The sequence below is a fragment of the Leucoraja erinacea genome, chromosome 2 (genome assembly GCF_028641065.1).
Source record: "Leucoraja erinacea ecotype New England chromosome 2, Leri_hhj_1, whole genome shotgun sequence".
Classification (NCBI taxonomy): domain Eukaryota; kingdom Metazoa; phylum Chordata; class Chondrichthyes; order Rajiformes; family Rajidae; genus Leucoraja; species Leucoraja erinaceus.
Genome location: NC_073378.1, coordinates 32,671,738 through 32,692,754, shown reverse-complemented (window position 1 = coordinate 32,692,754; position 21,017 = coordinate 32,671,738). Strand labels below are relative to the sequence as shown.

At 46.2% G+C, this 21,017-nt stretch overlaps 1 protein-coding gene across 2 annotated transcripts in view; it reads right to left on the bottom strand.

The window, feature by feature from the left end:
• cap2 (cyclase associated actin cytoskeleton regulatory protein 2) overlaps positions 1–21,017 on the bottom strand; it is a 138,838-nt gene that overhangs the window by 105,172 nt on the left and 12,649 nt on the right. The window contains exon 2 of one of the 2 annotated variants that reach the window (XM_055654535.1): positions 1,603–1,736. The exons of the other annotated variant lie outside the window; for it this stretch is intronic. Coding sequence (XP_055510510.1) covers positions 1,603–1,726 — 124 coding nt within the window. The 5' untranslated portion in view covers positions 1,727–1,736. The remainder of the gene's footprint in view (positions 1–1,602; positions 1,737–21,017) is intronic. 2 annotated transcript variants of the gene reach the window in all.

Genomic DNA, 21,017 nt, shown 5'->3' with positions numbered 1-21,017 from the left:
TATATTTAAGAGGGAGTTAGATGTGGCCCTTGTGGCTAAGGGGATCAGGGGGTATGGAGAGAAGGCAGGTACGGGATACTGAGTTGGATGATCAGCCATGATCATATTGAATGGCGGTGCAGGCTCGAAGGGCCGAATGGCCTACTCCTGCACCTAATTTCTATGTTCTATGTCTATGTTTCTATGACAAATAGTACTTGAGGGCTTGCAAAATAAGGGGTTTGTCCTTGCCGTGATTATTTTAAATGAATACGTTGATGTCCCTGAGATGGAGTGTACGGTGGCGGTGGCCTGTCGGTGATGAGTGTGGCGGGTTGTGCAGTCTCAATTCTGGTGAGTTCTGACCTGGCTCACGAGTGCAGAGAAGACGGCTGCACAGAAAACCTGTGCGTGAGTTAGTTTGTGGAGAAGCTATTGCACTGTAACAACCCCACCCTCTCGGCCGCAGAAGTCAAGAGTCCCAGTGGTATGAAGAATCATCACGGCTGGAGACTTCTTGGCTGCAGTGGGTGGCCGTGTCGTCTTCATTGCTCTGACTAACCTCTCGCATTCCACAGTGCGTTGCTGCGTCGCCTTTCCAGCCGTTGGTTCCTAAAGATCTCATCCGCCGGGAAAGCAGACTTTCTATGAAGGATGAGCATGTCCCACAGGCTGAACTGGACTACATGGTACCAGTTGCAGGGCTACGCCTTCACCTGACAGTATGTGCTGTAAAAAGTGGCCAAATAGCCTAATTCTGCTCAAATCACTCCTGAACGTGACCATAAATTAAACCCAGAAACATAGAAAATAGGTGCAGGAGTGGGCCATTACCGCCATTCAATATGACCATGGCTGATCATCCAAAATCAGTACCCCATTCCTGCTTTTTCCCCATATCCCTTGATTCCGTTAGCCCAAAGAGCTAAATCTAACTCTCTCTTCATAACAAGAGGAGTTGAGTATAGGTGCAAAGAGGTCCTTCTGCAGTTGTACAGGGTCCTGGTGAGACCACACCTGGTGTATTGTGTGCAGTTCTGGTCTCCGAGTTTGAGGAAGGACATTCTTGCTAATGAGGGAGTGCAGCGTAGGTTTACAAGGTTAATTCCCGGGATGGCGGGACTGTCATGTGCTGAGAGAATGGAGCGGCTGGGCTTGTATACTCAGGAATTTAGAAGGATGAGAGGGATGAAACATATAAGATTATTAAGGGTTTGGACATGCTAGAGGAAGGAAACATGTTCCCAATGTTGGGGGAGTCCAGAACCAGGGGCCACAGTTTAAGAATAAGGGGTAAGCCATTTAAAATGGAGACGAGGAAACATTTTTTCACACAGAGAGTTGCAAGTCTGTGGAATTCTCTGCCTCAGAGGCCGGTTCTCTGGATACTTTCAAGAGAGAGCTAGATAGGGCTCTTAAAGGATATGTGGAGAAGGCAGGAACAGGGTACTGATTGGGGATGATCAGCCATGATCACATTGAATGGCGGTGCTGGCTCGAAGGTCCGAATGGCCTACTCCTTCACCTATTGTCTATTGGCTAAACAGAAGTGAATCTGCACTCATAAATTCTGAGAGAAGCTCAAGCTCATTCAAGAATGAATGCAGGATTTCGCACAGTTACCTCCATTGTCTCCATTCATGGCATCAGATCCTGGGGACCGCGCGCCAGGTACTTTTAAAGATGCCAACTCCAATCTTTCGACAGACTTCTCCAAACGTTCTACCAGACCCTCCAACTCTGCCATTGTGTATATTCTGAAACACACAAAATTGGCAAGTGATTAGTCGACACTAGGAACAGATCAATGCGCATTTAGCATAAAAGGATACGGTTAAACCTCAAGCAACCAGATCATAAGTGACAGGAGTAGAATTAGGCCATTCGACCCATCTAGCCTACTCCACCATTCAATCATGGCTGACCGATCTCTCTCCTAACCTCATGCATCTGCCTTCTCCACATACCCTATGACACCCGTACTAATCAATAATCTATCTATCTCTACCATAAAAATATCCACTGACTTTGCCTCCAAAGACTTCCGTGGCAATGAATTCCACAGATTCACCTAAAGAAATGCCTCCTCATCTCTTCTTAAATAACTTTTCTTTAAGTCCTAGACTCTCCTAGTGGAAACATCCTCTCCGCATCCACTCGAACCAAACCTTTCACTATTCTGTACGTTTCAATGAGGTGTCCCCCCTCATTCATCTAATCTCCAGTGAGTACATGTCCAGTGCCGTCAAAGGCTCATCATAAGTTTTAACTTACTCATTCCTGGGATCATTTTCATAAACCTCCTCTGGACCCTCTCCAGAGCCAGCACATCCTTCCTCAGACATGGTGCCCAAAACTAGAGGGCGACACAGTGGCACAATAGCATCATAGAGTAATCTAGCCTGGAAACAGGTCCTTCGGCTCAACTTTGGCATACGTAATGCTAGTATTTATTTCAACAAGACTAGATACAAAAAAAACAGGGATGTAATGCTGAGGCTCTACAAGGCGCTGGTCAGAACACATTTGGAGCATTGGGACCAAATTTTGGGCCCCATATCTGAGGATGGATGTGCTGGCTCTGGATAGGGTCCAGAGGAGGTTTACGAGAATGATCCCAGGAATGAGTGGGTTAACATATGATGAGCGTTTGACGGCACTGGGCCTGTATTCACTGGAGTTTAGAAGGATGAGGGGGTGAACTTCATTGAAAATTACCGAATAGTGTAATACTATTGGATAAGAGTGGACGTGGAGAGGATGTTTGCACCAGTGGGACAGTCTGGGACTAGAGGTCATAAATTCAGAATAAAAGGACGTTCCTTTAGGAAGGAGATAAGGTGGAATTTCTTTAGTGAGAGGGCGGTGAATTTGTGTAATTCATTGCCACAAACGGCTGTGGACGCCAAGTCAATGGATATTTTTAAGGCAGAGATAGATAGATTCTTGATTAGTATGGGTGTCAGGAGTTACGGGGAGAAGACAGGAGAATGGGGTTAAGAGGGAGAAATAGATCAACCAAGCTTGAATGGCAGAGTATACTTGATGGGCTGAATGGCCTAATTCTGCTCTTGTCACTTATAAACTTGCCCACACCGACCAATATTGAAAGAGCTAATAGTTAAATCTAATAGTCAAATCTAAAATGGAGTAATTCTTCTACAAAAGCATGATCTAGTAGAACAAAAGAATGGCTCGGTGCCAAGTCTGAATGACTTTGTAAATTATATGGAACACAATATGGAGGACAGGTTGCCTTTTCAATAAAGTAATTAAGATGGAATCCTGCAGGAATAACATGTGCTTCATTCAAGGCGATAAAGCCAAGATTGAAAAAATAGCTGTCGCCGCAGAGATAAGTAATAACTTGTTATTGGATGAGCTTGATTTGGACCCAGCTTTCCTATATTCTGAAAGGCTGCATAATCTTTCAGTCATGCCACATTCAGACTTGGTAGCAGTGTTTTACTGATAAGAAAAATGTATAATTGTGCTAACTTCCCTTTGTTCTGTGAGTGGGAGCCTGAGAAGCACTGAGCAACATTTGTGCTCAATGTAGATCGTTGCCACTCCCGTCTGACAAATCAATTAAAGATTGCTATGGTCTACCTTTAACATTTTTTGTTGCTATCTGCTTTTTAAGAAACAAACTTTGACAACATGTCCCATCTACACTAGTCCCACCTCCCTGCTCTTGCTCTTGGCCCATATATCCCTCTAAACTTGTCCTATCCATGTATGGTAAAGATGTAGCCTCACAGCATGAGAAAACCTGGTTCGATCTGGACTATAGGTGCTGCCTGTACGGAGTTTGTACGTTCTCCCCGTGGCCGCGTGGGTTTTCTCCGGGTGCTCCTGTTTCCTCCCACACTCTAAAGATGTACAGGTTTGTAGGTTGAGATAAAATGCTGGAGTAACTCAGCGGGACAGGCTGAGCTACTCCAGCATTTTGTGTCTATCTTCGGTTTAAACCAGTATCTGCAGTTCCATCCAACACACAAGGATTGTAGGTTAATCAGCTTTGAAAACACTAATATGAATGAAGCATCCCACACTGTAAGTTGTATCTCCACCCTCAATAGTATCAAGGCCCCAAATAAAAGATAACTGTCTAAATTAATGACATCGATTCTGAAAAATAAAATTACATAAAATCTCCAAATTGTACAAGACATTGGCGAGGTCACATTTGGAGTTTTGTGTTTGGTTTTGGTCACCCTGCTACAGGTAGGATGGTGTTAAGCTGGAAAAGGTGCAGGTAAGTTTCATGAGAATGTTGTCAAGAATCGAGGGCCTGCATTACAGGGTCATTACATATGGTCAAAAGTGATAGGAGCATTAGGCTGTTCGGCCCATCAAGTCTACTCCATTCAATCATAGCTGATCTATCCCTCCATACCCGCTGAGTTTCTCCAGCATTTTTGTTGACATTCGATTTTTCCAGCATCTGCGGTTCTTTCTTAAACTATCCCTCCCTCCAAACCCCATTCTCCTGCCTTTTCCCCATAGCCCTTGACATCCATTCTAATCAAGAATCTATCTTCAAAGACCCACACCACCCTGGTTGCCATCGGTAAGAAGGTAAATCTGTAACATCCAGGTTCAGGAACAGCTTCTTATCCACAGCCATCAGGCTATTAAACACGACTTCAAATAAGCTCTGAACAATAACAGTCTATTGTTATTATTGCACTATATCTGTTTATTTATTGTGTATATATGGTCTGTGGTCTATAGACACGCTGAACTTTTCTCCCCGCCTGTTTGGCAGTGAGTAGCCGCCCAAAGAGTTGTACCTTTTTCTGGATTCTCAACATGCTGAAAATTTTCGGCAACCTGCTGCGACTATGACGGGTGCCGGCAAATCGCCGAAATAAATCGCTTAAGTGGGACAGGCCCTTTAAGCGCCTTGGGAAGGGAATTGTTTGCTTGTTAAGAGGCTTCTTGCTGCTAGCAGTTGTTTGCTGCTCTATGCCATTTGCAGGAACCTTGTCCTACCTCGTTGTTCATTAGCAGCTGTTTTCCACAAATAGCTCGACTACGTAACATGTGTCAGTCATACCCAAACACATTTACACTCAGCTACACTGTCGTCAATGTCTTCTAATTGGCCAAAACTCTGTGCATTTGGTTTACTTTTAATGTATTGAACTTCGTTTGTTTAAATGTGGAAACAAGGAACTGCAGATGCTGGTTTACATAAAAACAAACAATGTGCTGGTGCACTGGTAGATTTGCTGCCATACAGCGCCAGAGAGCAGGGTTTGATCCTGACTACGGGTGCTGTGTGTATGGCAGTTTGTACGTTCTTCCCGGGACCTGCGTGGGTTTTCTCCGGGTGCTCCAGTTTCCTCCCACACTCCAAAGACGAGCACGTTAATTGGCTTCGGTAAAAACTGTAAATTGTCCCGTGTGTAGGATAGTGCTAGTGTACGGGATCGCTAGTCAGTGCGGACTCGGTGGGCTGAATGGCCTGTTTCCACACTGTTTCTCTAAATCAAGTGGGACAAGCAGCAACTCTGGAGTAAATTAGTGGGTCAAGCAGCATCTCTGGCATTATTCAACGGGTCAGGCATCATCTCTGGGGTAACACAGCGGGCCAGGCAGCATTTCTAGAGTAACTCAGTGGGTCAGATACAAGTAGTTTCTCCAGCACTTTGGGGTTTTTTTTGTAACCTATCCATGTTCTACAGAGATGCTGCCTGACCTGCTGAGTTACTCCAGCACTTCTTTCAAGAAGGAACTGCAGATGCTGGAAAATCAAAGGTACACAAAAAAGCTGGAGGAATTCAGCGGGTGCAGCAGCATCTATGGAGCGAAGGAAATAGGCAACGTTCCGGGCCGAAACCCTTCTTCAGTCTGAAGAAGGGTTTCAGCCCGAAACGTTGCCCATTTCCTTCGCTCCATAGATGCTGCTGCACCCGCTGAGTTTCTCCAGCTTTTTTGTGTACCTGTGTCTTTCTTTGTTTGCTTGTTATATTTTGTTATCTGTTGAGAACTGTGTTACAGACTTGCTCTTCTGCTGCAAGTAAGAGTTTTATTGTGCTGTTTCGGTACATATGATGGTCTGTAGGATAGCGCTAGTGCTCGGGGTGATCGCTGGTCGGCGCGGACCCAGTGGGCCAAAGGGCCTATTCCCGCACAGTATCCCTAAACTAAACAAAGGCAAATTCAATGCTAGCATTTATATCAAGAGGACTGGAATACAAAAGCAGAGATGTAATGCTGAGGCTCTATAATGTACTGGTCAGACTGTATCTGGAGTACTGTGAGCAAATTTGGACCTATATCTGAGGAGGGATGTGCCGGCTCTGGAGAGGGTCCAGAGGCGGTTTACAAGAATGATTCCAGGAATGAGTTGGCTTGCATATGATGAGCGTTTGACAGCACCGGGCCTGTACTCGCTGGAGTTTAGAAGGTTGAGGGGCGACCTCATTGAAACTTACAGAATAATGAAAGGCATAGATAGAGTGGATGTGGAAAGGATGTTTCCACTGGTGGGAGAGTCTAGGACCAGAGGTCACAGCCTCAGAATTAAAGGGAGCTCTTTCAGAAAGGAGGTGAGGAGGAACTTCTTTAGTGAGAGGGTAGTGAATCTGTGGAATTCAATGCCACAGGCGGCTGTGGAGTCCAAGTCGGCGGATATTTTTAAGACAGGGATAGACAATTTCTTGATTAGAACGGGTGTCAATGGTTAAGGGGAGAAGGAAGGAAAATGGGATTAAGGGGCAACCATGATTGAATGGCGGAGTCGACTTGATGGACCGAATGGGCTAATTCTACTCCTATAACTTTGTGAACACCGGTCATTCTCCCCTCTCCTGTCAGATAGAAAATATAAAAGCTTGAAAGTGCATACGATCAGATTCAAGAACAGATTCTTCATCGCAGTTATTAGACACTTGAACAAACATTTCATATGATAAGGCCCCATTCCCGATCTTCCAATCTCCCTCACTGCAGCCCTTGCACTTTTTTTGCTATCTGCACTTTCTCTGCAGCTGTAACACTAAAGTCTGCATTCCAATTCCTTTTGCATTACCGATGATGGACCTGTGCATGGCACGATTTGCCTGGATCGCACACAAAACAAAGTTTATCATGTATCCCTGTACACATGACAAGAATATATTGAACCCAATAACAACGCAGCAGCTAAACATGCAAAGGAACGGTTCCTATCATTCATGGCAAAATCCCTATCTCTGCTATAGACTTAGAATCAGGATCATACAGTGTGGAAATTGGCTCTTCGGCCCAACTTGCCCACACTGACAAACATGTTCCACATGTTAGGCATTGGGGGTTCAGTATTGATGTGGATAGAGAACTGGCTGGCAAACAGGAAGCAAAGAGTAGGAGTAAACGGGTCCTTTTCACAATGGCAGGCAGTGACTAGTGGGGTACCCCAAGGCTCAGTACTGGGACCCCAGCTATTTACAATATATATTAATGATATATTAATGAGGGAATTGAAGGCAATATCTCCAAGTTTGCGGATGACACTAAGCTGGGGGGCAGTGTTAGCTGTGAGGAGGATGCTAGGAGACTGCAGGGTGACTTGGATAGGCTGGGTGAGTGGGCAAATGTTTGGCAGATGCAGTATAATGTGGATAAATGTGAGGTTATCCATTTTGGTGGCAAAAACGGGAAAGCAGACTATTATCTAAATGGTGGCCGATTGGGAAAGGGGGAGATGCAGCGAGACCTGGGTGTCATGGTACACCAGTCATTGAAGGTAGGCATGCAGGTGCAGCAGGCAGTAAAGAAAGCGAATGGTATGTTAGCTTTCATTGCAAAAGGATTTGAGTATAGGAGCAGAGAGGTTCTACTGCAGTTGTACAGGGTCTTGGTGAGACCACACCTGGAGTATTGCGTACAGTTTTGGTCTCCTAATCTGAGGAAGGACATTATTGCCATAGAGGGAGTGCAGAGACGGTTCACCAGACTGATTCCTGGGATGTCAGGACTGTCTTATGAAGAAAGACTGGATAGACTTGGTTTATACTCTCTAGAATTTAGAAGATTGAGAGGGGATCTTATAGAAACTTACAAAATTCTTAAGGGGTTGGACAGGCTAGATGCAGGAAGATTGTTCCCGATGTTAGGGAAGTCCAGGACAAGGGGTCACAGCTTAAGGATAAAGGGGAGATCCTTTAAAACCGAGATGAGAAGAACTTTTTTCACGCAGAGAGTGGTGAATCTCTGGAACTCTCTGCCACAGAGGGTAGTTGAGGCCAGTTCATTGGCTATATTTAAGAGGGAGTTAGATGTGGCCCTTGTGGCTAAGGGGATCAGGGGGTATGGAGAGAAGGCAGGTACGGGATACTGAGTTGGATGATCAGCCATGATCATATTGAATGGCGGTGCAGGCTCGAAGGGCCGAATGGCCTACTCCTGCACCTAATTTCTATGTTTCTATGTTTCTAAACTAGCCCCACCTTCCTGCGTTTGGCCCATATCCTCCCAAACCTGGCCTATCCATGTACCTGTCTTACTGTTTCTTAAACGTTGGAATGGTTCCAGCCTCAACTACTTCCTCTGGCACTTTGTTCCATACACCCACCACCCTTTGTGTGAAAAAGTTAAGGGCCTGTCCCACTTGGGCGACAACGGAGCGTCAGTGACTGACGCCCGTAAAACGGTCAAGTTGCACGCCATACACGCTGACGTATGCTGTCATGCAGGTGGCGCCCGGTTAGGGTTGAGGCTGTAAAATATCCTTCCTTCAATGCATGGATTTTAAACATTAATATATTAGATTTAGTACAATAATATCAATTGTGCAAATGAAAAGATGTCCGAGTCGTGTAGTTTTATTTATAGACGTATTGGTCCGCTTCCAGATCCGATCACCGTCTCTATAACTTTTCACGAGGATGGATTCAGTGAGTGCAGACTGAACTGAACCCCCCTCCCCTCCCCCATCCCTCCTCCACTCCTCCTACCCTTCTCCCTTCTCCCCCCTTCCTCCCTTCCCACCTCTTCCTCTCTTCTCCCCCTCCACTCTTCTCCCCCTTATCCACTACACCCTCCCCTCCCTTCTCCCATTCCCAACCCTCCCCCCCCCACTTACTCCCATGCCCCCCCCCCCCCCAATTTGTGGACCCAGCCTGCGACCAACGATTCCCCACACACTGTCCCACACACGCTACAGAAAATGTATACAAACCTGTGCGGCTTTGGAGCATGGGAGGAAACCCAAACCCTAACCCCAGCCCTAGCCCTTAGCCTAACCCTAGCCCTAACCCTAACTCTAGGTTGATAGGCTTGGTATAAGTATAAATTGTCCCTAGCGTGTGTGGGATAGTGCGGGGGATCGCTGGTCGGTGCGGACTCGGTGGGCCAAAGGGCACTGTATCTCTGAACTAAATGTGACACAGGGATCCCAGGGGTTGGACTCGAACCCCCAATGTTCTGCCTGCTCCTCATGGGAACTAAACTGTTGGCCACGAGTTGTCCCAGAGGCAGATCTCTCTTCCAATGGTCTCTCCAAACCTCCAGAGGCAGCGGGCTTTTCAACTGGGTACAGGCAATGTTGTGAATGTACCAGTGCCACCCACCTGCTCCGGCCACTGAGTCTAAATACCCACCACCCAGTTTGAAGCAAGGCAAGGGGGCGGAAGGGGGGGGTGTTGTTCCCAAAGTCTGCATTTATCCCAGTCAATGTTACTAAAACAGATGATGTGGCCTTTGTGCAGAACTATTAGTGAGATCTAGCTGTCACATGCTGTGTCCACAAATGGGGGGCATCAGGGAAAGTGGAGGGGTTGGAGAATGAGTAAAGAGGTTCTTCTGCAGTTGTATAGGGCTCTGGCGAGACCACATCTGGAGTATTGTGTACAATTTTGGTCTCCTAATTTGAGTAAGGACATCCTTGTGATTGAGGCAGTGCAGCATAGGTTCACGAGATTGATCCCTGGGATGGCGGGACTGTCATATGAGGAAAGATTGAAAAGACTTGGCTTGTATTCACTGACTTTAGAAGGATGAGGGGGTATCTTATAAAAACATATAAAATTATAAAAGGACTGGACAAGCTAGATGCAGGAAAAATGGACTTCCCAATGTTGGGCGGGTTCAGAACCAGGGGCCACAGTCTTAGAATAAAGGGGAGGCCATTTAAGACTGTGAAGAGAAAACACGTTTTCATCCAGAGAGTTGTGAAATTGTGGAATTCCCTGCCACAGAGGGCAGTGGAGGCCAAATCACTGGATGGATTTAAGAGAGAGTTAGATACAGCTCTAGTGGAATCAAGGGATCAAGGGAGATGGAGAGAAGGCAGGCACAGGTTAATGATTGGGGACAATCAGCCATGATCACAATGAATAGTGGTGCTGGCTCGAAGGGCCGAATGGCCTCCTCCTACACCTATTTTCTATGTTTCTATGTAAACCGACACTGAAACGTCTGCATATGGTGTGCCTTTACCCAAAACAATCGCCAGTGGGATCTGCTGCACAGAAAACCAATCTGGAAGCATTCCAATTTCTAAGCTTGGATGTCAGCAATATAAATGTGTTGGAAAGAACTGTAGATGCTGGTTTATATCGAAGGTAGACACAAAATGCTGGAGTAACTCAGTGGGACATGTGGCATCTCTGGAGAGAAGGAATTGTGACGTTTCGGGTCGAGACCCTTCTTCAGTCTGAAGAAGGGTCTCGAAGCGAAACGTCACCCAATACTTCTCTTCAGAGATGCTGCCTGTCCCGCTGAGTTACTCCAGCATTTTGTATCTACCGTCACCAATATAAATGTTGAACTAATGTCCTTTTGGATGATGTCACCAAGGAGTGGAATGGAGAACTGCACCAGGGAAGGTCCCCGACAAACTCCTGAAGCAAGAACGTGGGAAGGGGAATAAAAATAACGGGCGGCACGGTGGCGCAGTGGTAGAGTTGCAGCCTCACAGCGCCAGAGACCAGGGTTAGATTCTGACTACGGGTGCTGTCTGAATGGAGTTTGTATGTTTTCCCTGCGACCACGTGGGTTATCTCCGAGTGCTCCGGTTTCCTCCCACACTTCAAATACACACGGGGTTAGTAGGTTAATTGGATTATGTAAAATTGTGAAATTACAAATTGTCCCTAGCGTGCAGGATAGTGCTAGTGTGCGGGGTGATCGCTGGTCGGCATGGACTCGGTGGGCCGAAGGGCCGGTTTCCACACTGTATCTCTAAAGTCTAAAATAAAACAAAATAGGTAGATCCTCACTGGATGAATTAATGTTGATTTTCCGAGAATAAATGGCTTTAAAAAAAACAAAAACCTATCATTTAATAACTATCCTGGAGTCCTCGACTAAGTGTTTTAAGTATCTTTATGAAGAAAGACCAAAGGAAAATTCCTACACATCAGTCAAGTGGAGTCTCAAGAGTGTGCAGATGCTTGGATTAGGAGTGAAAAAACTGTTGAAGGAATTTAGTGGGTCAGGTAGCATCTGTGGAGGCAAACGGATAGTTGATGGTTCAGGTCAAGACTAGCACCAGGACCAGTCAGCCGAGTCTTGAGCCAAAACATTGCGAATCCCATTGTCTCCACAGCTGCTGCTTGACCCGCTGAGTAACTCACAATGGTTTGTAATTTTCCCCTTCCAATTGAAGAGATAGAACCATTTGCACACGCACATGCACACAGACCTCCTGATACATTAGATGGGGAAAGCACACCAAAGGTCAAACCAAAGGGCAGTCACAGTGGCGCAGCGGTAGAGTTGCTGCCTTACAGCAAAATGCAGCGCCAGAGACCCGGGTTCAATCCCGACTACGGGTGCTGTCTGTATGGAGTTTGTACGTTCTCCCCGTGATCTGCGTGGGTTTTCTCCGAGATCTTGGGTTTCCTCCCACACTCCAAAGACGTACAGGTTTGTAGATTAATGGGCTTGATAAAATGGGCTTGATAAAATGGGCTTAATGGGCTTAATGGGCTTGATAAAATGTAAAAATTGTCCTGTATAAAATTGTCCAACTTCTAGTGCTGAGTGATGCTCCTCTACCTGGAGCTTTTCAGAGTACTACATCCAGATCCAGATCCAGAACTTCAAGAAAAGCAAAACTAGTCTCAGAGTGCTGGGGTAACTCACCGAGTCAGCCAGCATCTCAGGAGAGAACATGGATGGGTGAGGATTCGGGACGGGACCTAAACCAAAACGTCACCTATCCATGTTCTCCCGAGATGCTCCATGACCCGCTGAGTTACTCCACCACTCTGTCTTTGTGCAGTACCTCGATTCTACAAATTAAAGCTGGGCCAAGTTTGGAAGCTGTAAATGCCATACAGCTGATGCAAAGTAGTGCTACCACTTGGAGAGTGGGCTGGTGGTGTATAAATATCGATTGCACATGATAGACACAAAGTGCTGGAGTAACTCAGCGGGTCGGGCAACATCTCTGGAGAAAAAGGATGGGTAACGTTTCAGGTCGTGGCCCTTCTTCAGAGATGCTGCCTAACCCGCTGAGTTACTCCAGCACTTTGTATCCATCTTTGGGTATAAACCAGCATCTATGGTTCTTTGTTTCTACATCGATGGGTAATTTTGATCACAAATGTGAAAAAAACAGGATCATTATAAACGTAACTGCACCGTATCCACAGAGCAGCTGCGATTCGTTTTCACATTATGCACACCAAGCAAAATATTTTTAATAGCTCATGACTGCAAACACTGGAAACTTATGAGTAATGCCTTTCCACCTTGCTAATGACAAACTGGAGACTTGAGGCAGCACCAGTTCCGTTTTGTAATCTTGATAGCGTTGATCCCGAAGGTGTCGAACCTAGCTTCTTGGACAGTGGATTTTCTGGGGAGTGTTGTAGAGCAGAGGGATCTAGGAGTACAGGTGCAAGGTTCCTTGAAGGTCGAGTCGCAGGTAGATAAGGTGGTCAAAAAAGCTTTTGGAACTTTGGCCTTCATCAGTCAGAGTTTTGAGTTGTACAAGACGTTGGCGAGACCGCATTTAGAATATTGTGTTCAGTTCTGGGCACCATGTTATAGGAAAGATATTGTCAAGCTTGAAAGGGTTTACGAGGATGTTGCCAGGACTAGAGTGTGTGAGCTATAGGGAGAGGTTAAGTAGGCTGGAGCCTACTCTATCCCATGGAGTGTAGGAGGATGAAGGGAGATCTTATATATTTATACAAAATCATGAGGGATAGATCAATAAAATTTAGGCTGAGCCTAATAGGAATCCGAGGGGTAACGTTTCACACAAAGGGTGGTGGGTGTATGGAATAAGCTGCTAGAGAGGTACTTGAGGCTGGGACTATCCCATCGTTTAAGAAACAGTTGGACAGGTACATGGATAGGACAGGTTTGGAGGGTTATGGACCAAGCGTGGGCAAGTGGGACTAGGGCAGCTGGGACATTCCGGTAGGCGGCACGACTCTCGTCAGCAGCGGCCTCTGCAGCCCGTCTGCGTTTTTATTATTTTTTGTCTATGTTTTTATGTAGTTTTTGTTATTTTTTGTTGGGGTGCGGGTGTGTGTGTGTGGGGAGGGGGTAACTTTTAATCTCTCCCGCATGGGAGACCCGACCTTTTCTTTGTCGGGTCTCCGTTGTTGTTGGGGCTGCAACGAGGAGCGGCCTCCAACAGGAGAAGACCGGGGGCTCTGGTGCCGACGACTCACCTCACCGTCGCGGAGCTGGCCGAGTCCAGAGCGGGTGGAGCGGTGGTGGAGAGCTGCTGCGGCCCGACCTCCGGAGATTCGGAGGTTGCAACTGCGGGTCTGGCGGACGGCGGCACCGGGAGCCCGCGGGTCCCTGGAGGGAGACCACTTTTCAGGGCTCCCGCAACGGCGACTTCTCCCGCCCGAGTTGCAGGGTTGAAGAGCTCCTGGAGCGGGGCCTTACAGCACCGCCCCGCGCGGCTTGGAATGGCCGCGGGACTCTGCGAGCGCACGCCGGGGGCTCCAACATCAAGACCCGGTGTGCGACCTTGCATCACCCGGCGTGGCTTTAATGGCCGCGGGACAATCGCCATCGCCAGCCGGGGGCTTTGACTGACTCTGACATCGGGGGGGGGGGGGGGGGGGGGGGGGGAAGAGTGCAGTGGAGAGATAAGTTTTTTTGGCCTTCCATCACAGCGATGTGATGGATGTTTATGTAAATTATGTTGTGACTTGGGTCTATTTGTTTGTAATGTATGGCTGCAGAAACAGCATTTCGTTTGGACCTCAAGGGGTCCAAATGACAAATAAATTGAATTGAATTGAATTGAATTGTTGGTCGGTGTGGGCGAGTTGGGCCGAAGGGCCTGTTTCCACACTGTATCACTCTATGACTCTAAGTAAACCTTCTGTTTAAACATGATGAAGACTTGCTGGGACCGTAACCAACATACGCATCTCTACCCATTCCTTCTCTCCAGAGATGTTGCTCTCTCCGCTGAGTTACTCCAGCATTTTGTGTCTATAGAGTTATAGAGTGATACAGCATGGAAACAGGCCCTTCGGCCCAACTTGTCCACACGGGCCAACATGTCCCAGCCATACTAGTCCCACCTGCCCGCGTTTGGCCCATATTCCTCCAATCCTGTCCTCTCCATGTACCTGTCTAACTGTTTCTTAAACGCTGGAATGGTCCCAGCCTTAACTACCTCCCCTGGCAACTTGTTCCATACATCCACTGCCCTTTGTGTGGAAAAAGCTAGCCCTCAGATTCCTGTTAAATGTTTTACCCATCACCTTAAACCTATGTCCTCTGTTCCTTGATTCATCTACTCTGGGCAAGAGACTCTAGCTCAGACCCTCTAGTCCTGGCAACATCCTCGTAAATCTTCTTTGTATCCTTTCCAGCTGGACAACATCTTTCCTATAACCTGGTGCCCTCTGTGAACTGGTCAGCACAGTTGCTGCCTTGCAGCGCCAGAGACCCATGTTAGATCCTGACTACGGGTGCTACAGCTCAAATTTCACTGCACCAATTGGTGTATGTGACAATAAATGTCCTTTATCCTTGTCCTTTGTCCTTTTTGTCTGCACAGTTTGTAGGTTCTCCCCGTGAACGCATGGGTTTTCTCCGGGTGCAGCTTTTTTTAACCAAAGACATACTGATTCGTAGGTTAATTGGCTTCCGTAAATTGTAAATTGTGCTGGCGTGTAGGATAGTGCCAGTGTGCTGGGTGATCGCTTGTCGGCGCGATTCTCGTTGTGCTGAAGGGCCTGTTTCCAAGCTCTATCTCAAAAGTCTAAAGTCAAACTGCACAGTGAACATCAATAACACCACCCTTCATGTTTGCTGACATGTCATGATGAACAGTAACATCTTTCCAAAGCAATTGATCACCCAGAACCGCTGCAGAGAAAACCTGGGACTTTGCTACGTAGTCAACAAGGACGGTCTTCACTCAGAGTTAAGGAGTCAGAGTCAGACAAGCACAGAAAAAAGCCCCTTTGCCCAACTTGTCCATGCAATCCAAGATGTCTATCTAAGAATTTGGATAATATTCCTTCAAGACTTTCCTATCCGTGTACCTGTACAGATCTATTTTAAATATTGTAATTGCACCTGCCTCTGCTTCTTCTGCCCTCTCATTGCTGAAACCATCCACATCATTTTAGATTAGAGATACAGCGTGGAAACAGGCCCTTCGGCCCACCGAGTCCGTGCCAACTAGCGATTCATGTACACTAGTTCTATCCTACACACCAGGGACAACTTTTACCAAAGCCAATTAACTTACAAACCTGTACGTCTTTAGAACGTGGGAGGAAACCGGAGGACCCAGAGAAATCTCACACGGACCCAGGGAGAAAGGACAAACTCTGTACAGACAGCGCTAGTGATCAGGATCGTACCCAAACACAGGTCTCTGGTTCTGTAAGGCAGAAACTCTACCGCAGCACCACTATGCCGCCCCGGCACAATCTCCAACTTTCTAAAGCTTGAGAATTCAATGTTCGTACCATTGGAAGACACAAAATGCTGGAGTAACTCAGCGGGTGAGGCAGCATCTCTGGAAAGAAGGAATGGGCGGCGTTTCGGGTCGAGACCCTTCTTCAATTCCTACCATTAGGTTGTAAACATTGGGATTAAGCTCTGGACCAAGGAAGAAAATCCCTTTGCAAGGGCAATGCGTTTTTATCCACTCACATTAAAACTCTTGGGTGTGAGCTATAGAGAGAGGTTGAGTAGGCTGGGACTCTATTCCATGGAGCGCAGGAAGATGAGGGGTGATCTTATAGAGGAGTATAAAATCATGAGATGATTAGATCGGATAGATGCACAGAATCGCTTGCCAAGAGTGGAGAATCAAGGACCAGAGGACATAGGTTCAAATCAAGTCAAGTCAAGAGAGTTTATTGTCATGTGTCCCAGATAGGACAATGAAATTCTTGCTTGCGGCAGCACAACAGTATAAAATCATGAGAGGAATAGATCAGATAGATGCACAGAATCGCTTGTCCAGAGTAGGGGAATCAAGAACCAGAGGACATAGGTTTAAGGTGAGGGGGTTTAGAGTTAAATTTGAAAGATTTAATAGGAACCTGAGGCGTAACATGTTCACACAAAGGGTGGTGGGTGTATGGAACGAGCTATGGAGGTAGTTGATTCATATACTATCACAACGATTAAGAAACATTTAGACAGGAACATGGATAGGGGAGGTTTAGAGAGATATGGGCTAAACACAGGTGGGTGGGACTAGTGTAGATGAGACATGTTGGCCAGTGTGGGCAAGTTGGTCCGAAGGACCTGTTTCCACGCTGGATCACGCTATGACTTTTATAATAGATATCGCAGAGCAAAATGGCAAGGAAATTCCAGGATGGCAGGTGTAAAAAGGAACAAAACTCTCTGTGAGTGTTGCTGTCGATTTATTTTCTATCAGGGATAACAAGCTGTAAATGACATGGTAACATGTAGCAGAGTGCCAAAATATACAAACCCATGGATAGAGAGAAGAAAAAGAACAAATACATTTAAATAAGACACAAAATGCAGGAGTAACTCAGCGGGACACACAGCATCTCTAGATAGAAGGAATGGGTGACGTTCTTCAAATTGAAGGTCGGGGAGAGGGAGACACAGAAATAAGGAAGGGCAAGGTGTGAAAACGAGACATCAAAGGGGATGCAGTTCAAAGAAAATGTCGATTAGATCATTGTTAGCCATGGGAAGGTGACCATGAAGCAATCAAACATAAACAAGAGTCTTGACCCGAAATGTCACCCATTCCAGCATTTTGTGTCTATCTTCGTTTTAAACCAGCATCTGCAGTTTCTTCCTGTTACAAATACATTTAGCTGATATTCTCTTTCCTCATGCAGCAAAACAAACTGGATGTTTTCAGGCAACGGAATCATCCTACCAACAAGAGAGCAGTCGTAGACTCATAGTCTTACAGCGTGGAAACAGACCGGCCCAACTTGCCCACACCAGGCAACATGTCCCATCTTCACTAGTCCCACCTGTCCTATCCATGTAAGTGTCTAAATGTTTCTTAAACGTTACAATAGTTCTTAAACGGTGTGATAGTCCTGAACTACTATCTACCTCATCGGAGACCCCGGATCTTTGATTGGACTTTATTGGCTTTATCTTGCACCAATTGTTATTCATGTATCTGTACGCCGTTGATGGCGCGATTGTAATCATGTATTGTCTTTCTGCTGACTGGTTAGCACGCACGCCTTCAGAGAGTGGTGAGGACAGTGGAAAAAATCATTGGGACTTCTCTTCCTTCCATCATGGACATGGGGTACAAGCGCTGTCTGAGTAGAGCTAAGGGCATTACCAGAGCCCCCACACACCCACAATTTGGACTGTTCATACTGCTTAACTCTGGGAGGAGGTACCGCAGCATGAAGAGCAGGACAACCAGGTTCTGCAACAGCTTCATCCCCCAGGCCATAAGATTACTGAACAATCAACAAAACCGAGGCTAGAACTTTTTAAATATCGACACTTTTTAAAAACTTTTTATATATATTTATTTTACAGAACCATGCACATGAGGCATTTTTATGGACAAACCTAGCACTTTTAACTATTACCTGATTTTGGAGAGTAAAATGCAACGAAATTTCATTCAAGGTGCACTGTGTCTAGGTGTATATCTGAATGACAATAAAGATCTCTTTCATTCATTCATTCATACATTCAGTCATTCATTCATTCATCCATCCATTCATTCATTCAAGAAGGCTGTGTAAGCCAAGCCAGAGAATATTTTTAAGGCAGATAGATAAATTCTTGATTAGTTTGGGTGTCATGGGTTATGGGGAGAAAGCAGTAGAATGGGGTTAACAGGGAGATATAGATCAGCCATGATTGATTGGCAGAGTAGACTTGATGGGCTGAATAGCCTAATTCTGCTCCTATCACTTATGAAAAGCTTTTGGTACACATGACAGTAAACTAAACTCAGACTCACACTGTATGAAGATCCAGTCGGTTTAAACATCATGCTTCCACTAATCCCCAAAATTACCAAGTCTTTGAGGAGGATAATAGGAACATTGTTCACTTTGTAAGTACAAAAAAACGAAATCATAAGAAATTAATCCACATTCCCTGCAACGTTACTTTGGTACACAAGCTGATCGGGGTTCGTAAGGCACAGCAAACATCTGCCACTTTCTTAATTATTCAACAGAGAGTGCATTAGTGACCGCAAATGAGGTCATCATCAAGTAGAGAGAGGGTCTAGAATTTCATCGTACTTCAGAATGTAATCATTCTGCTCACAAAATGACACAGTCATACAGTGTGGAAATAGGCCCATCGACCCAACTTCCCCATGTCGACCAACATGCCCGATCTACACTAGTCCCACCTGCCTGCGTTTTGGCCCATATCTCTCTAAACCAGTGGTTCCCAACGTGGGGCGTACGCCCCACAGGGGGGCAATTTGATTTTTAAGGGGGGCAATTGAGCGCGACTGAGGAGGTCTGGGTCCAAATTTTCGATTTTTATTTTTTTGGATTTTCCATCAGGTAAACATATGTAGTTTATGTTTCAGATGTTATTTTGAGTAAATAATTTTTTGGGGGTAAAAAAGGTCTTTATTGTGTAGTTATTACAAAATCACCGCGCCATCGCTCTTCATGCACGTCGCACGAAGCGCGCGAGGTCATGGGAGAACCTTATTTATTGAATTGGATTTAGAAGTTCACTTTTTAAATGATAAGAATTATATATCACCACATGGGGGGGGGGGGGCATCAGGATTTTAGAGGTGATTAGGTGGGGCATGGCCAAAAAAAGGTTGGGAACCACTGCTCTAAACCTATCCTATCCATGTACCTGTCCAAATTTCAGTTTACTTTAATTTAGTGTAGAGATACAGAGCAGTAACAGACCCTTCGGCCCACCGAGTCAGTGCCGACCAGCTATCCCCGCACACTAACACTATCCTACACATTACCAATTTACAATTATACCAACTAGCTAACAAACCTGCACGTCTTTGGAGTGTGGGAGGAAACCGGAGATCTTGGAGAAAACCAACGCAGGTCACAGGAGAACAAGTAGATAGCATCCGTGGTCAGGATCGAACGCGAGCCCCAGAGCCGTGAGGCAGCAACTCTAGCACTGTGCCACCGCGCCACACACAAATGCTTTCTTTAAACGTTGCAATAGTACCTAGATTATGAGGATACTCATTGTAAGCCTGTTATAGAGAGGCATTTTATTTAAAGAAATGATCAACTTGTTTGTCAAAAGTTTAGCTGTAGCGAAGCAATTTGCAGCAAAACAAACAATCACATCATGGAAATATTACCTGAGGAAACAGATGCACAACATCAGAATAGACTTTAATGGAAAACTATTCTCCATCAAAGCCCAGTTAAGATCTTTCCCGAGTGTCACATCAAAGACGAGCAGTGCGTTACCACTAGCTATCTTCATCGGGGTTGGCTGCAGAGGTTTTGCAGGGCAATCGCTCTACAAAGCCTTGAGTGCACTGGGCATGAACGGAGTGGCAAGGCGAAAGGCCATCAAGAACACCACAGAGGCAGCAGAGAAGGCCTTGAGATGGCTCTGGATCAGGAGAGGAGGTCCATGGGGAGGAGCGAATGCCACCTGAAACAAGTCGTGGTCTGATCAACCACGGCTGGGTCGCCTGGGTGAGGGTGTCTGATGTCGAAAGACCCAAAACACCCAATGACCCCAGGTTACATCACTGATGATGTGTTCAGGAGCATCAATAGATGTATTTTATCAATCAGTACCTCTACTGCCAAGCACTTCAGGAAAGTACATTGATAGCATTCCAACTTTAAGCAGTCTGCCAATGAAAGATTCACGTAGAAACACAGAAAATAGGTGCAGGAGAAGGCAATTTGGCCCTTCAAGCCAGCACCGCCATTCGTTGTGATCGTGGCTGATCTTCCCCAATCAATAACCCGTGCCTGCCTTCTCCCCATATCCCTTGATTCCACTAGGCCCTAGAGCTCTATCTAACTCTCTCTTAAATCCCTCCAGTGATTTGGCCTCCACTGCCCTCTGTGGCAGGGAATTCCACAAATTCACAACTCTCTGGGTGAAAAAGTGTTTTCTCATTTCAGTCTTAAATGACCTCCCCTTTATTCTAAGACTGTGGCCCCTGGTTCTGGACTCGCCCAACATTGGGAACATTTTTCCTGCATCTAGCTTGTCCAGTCCTTTTATAATGTTATATGTTTCTATAAGATACCCCCTCATCCTTCTAAACTCCAGTGAATACAAGCCTAGTCTTTTCAATCTTTCCTCATATGACAGTCCCGCCATCCCAGGGATCAATCTCGTGAACCTACGCTGCACTACCTCAATCACAAGGATCCTCAAATTAGGTGACCTTCCTCACATGGTGTGGAACCGGAGGAAAAAACAGACGGTTACGTTTATTCATGACCTCTCTTCCCTGTTCGGGGGCCCGACCTTTTCCCTGTCGGGTCTCCGGTGTCGTTGGGTCTAACATCGTGGGGCCGGCGGTGGCCTCCAACCGGAACCAAACTGAGGGCTCCAGTCGCGGAGTCTGTGGACTCGCCATCGCGGAGCTGGCCGACTTCGGTGGCGAGCGGCTGCAACCCGACTTCGGAGCTTCGGAGGCTCCG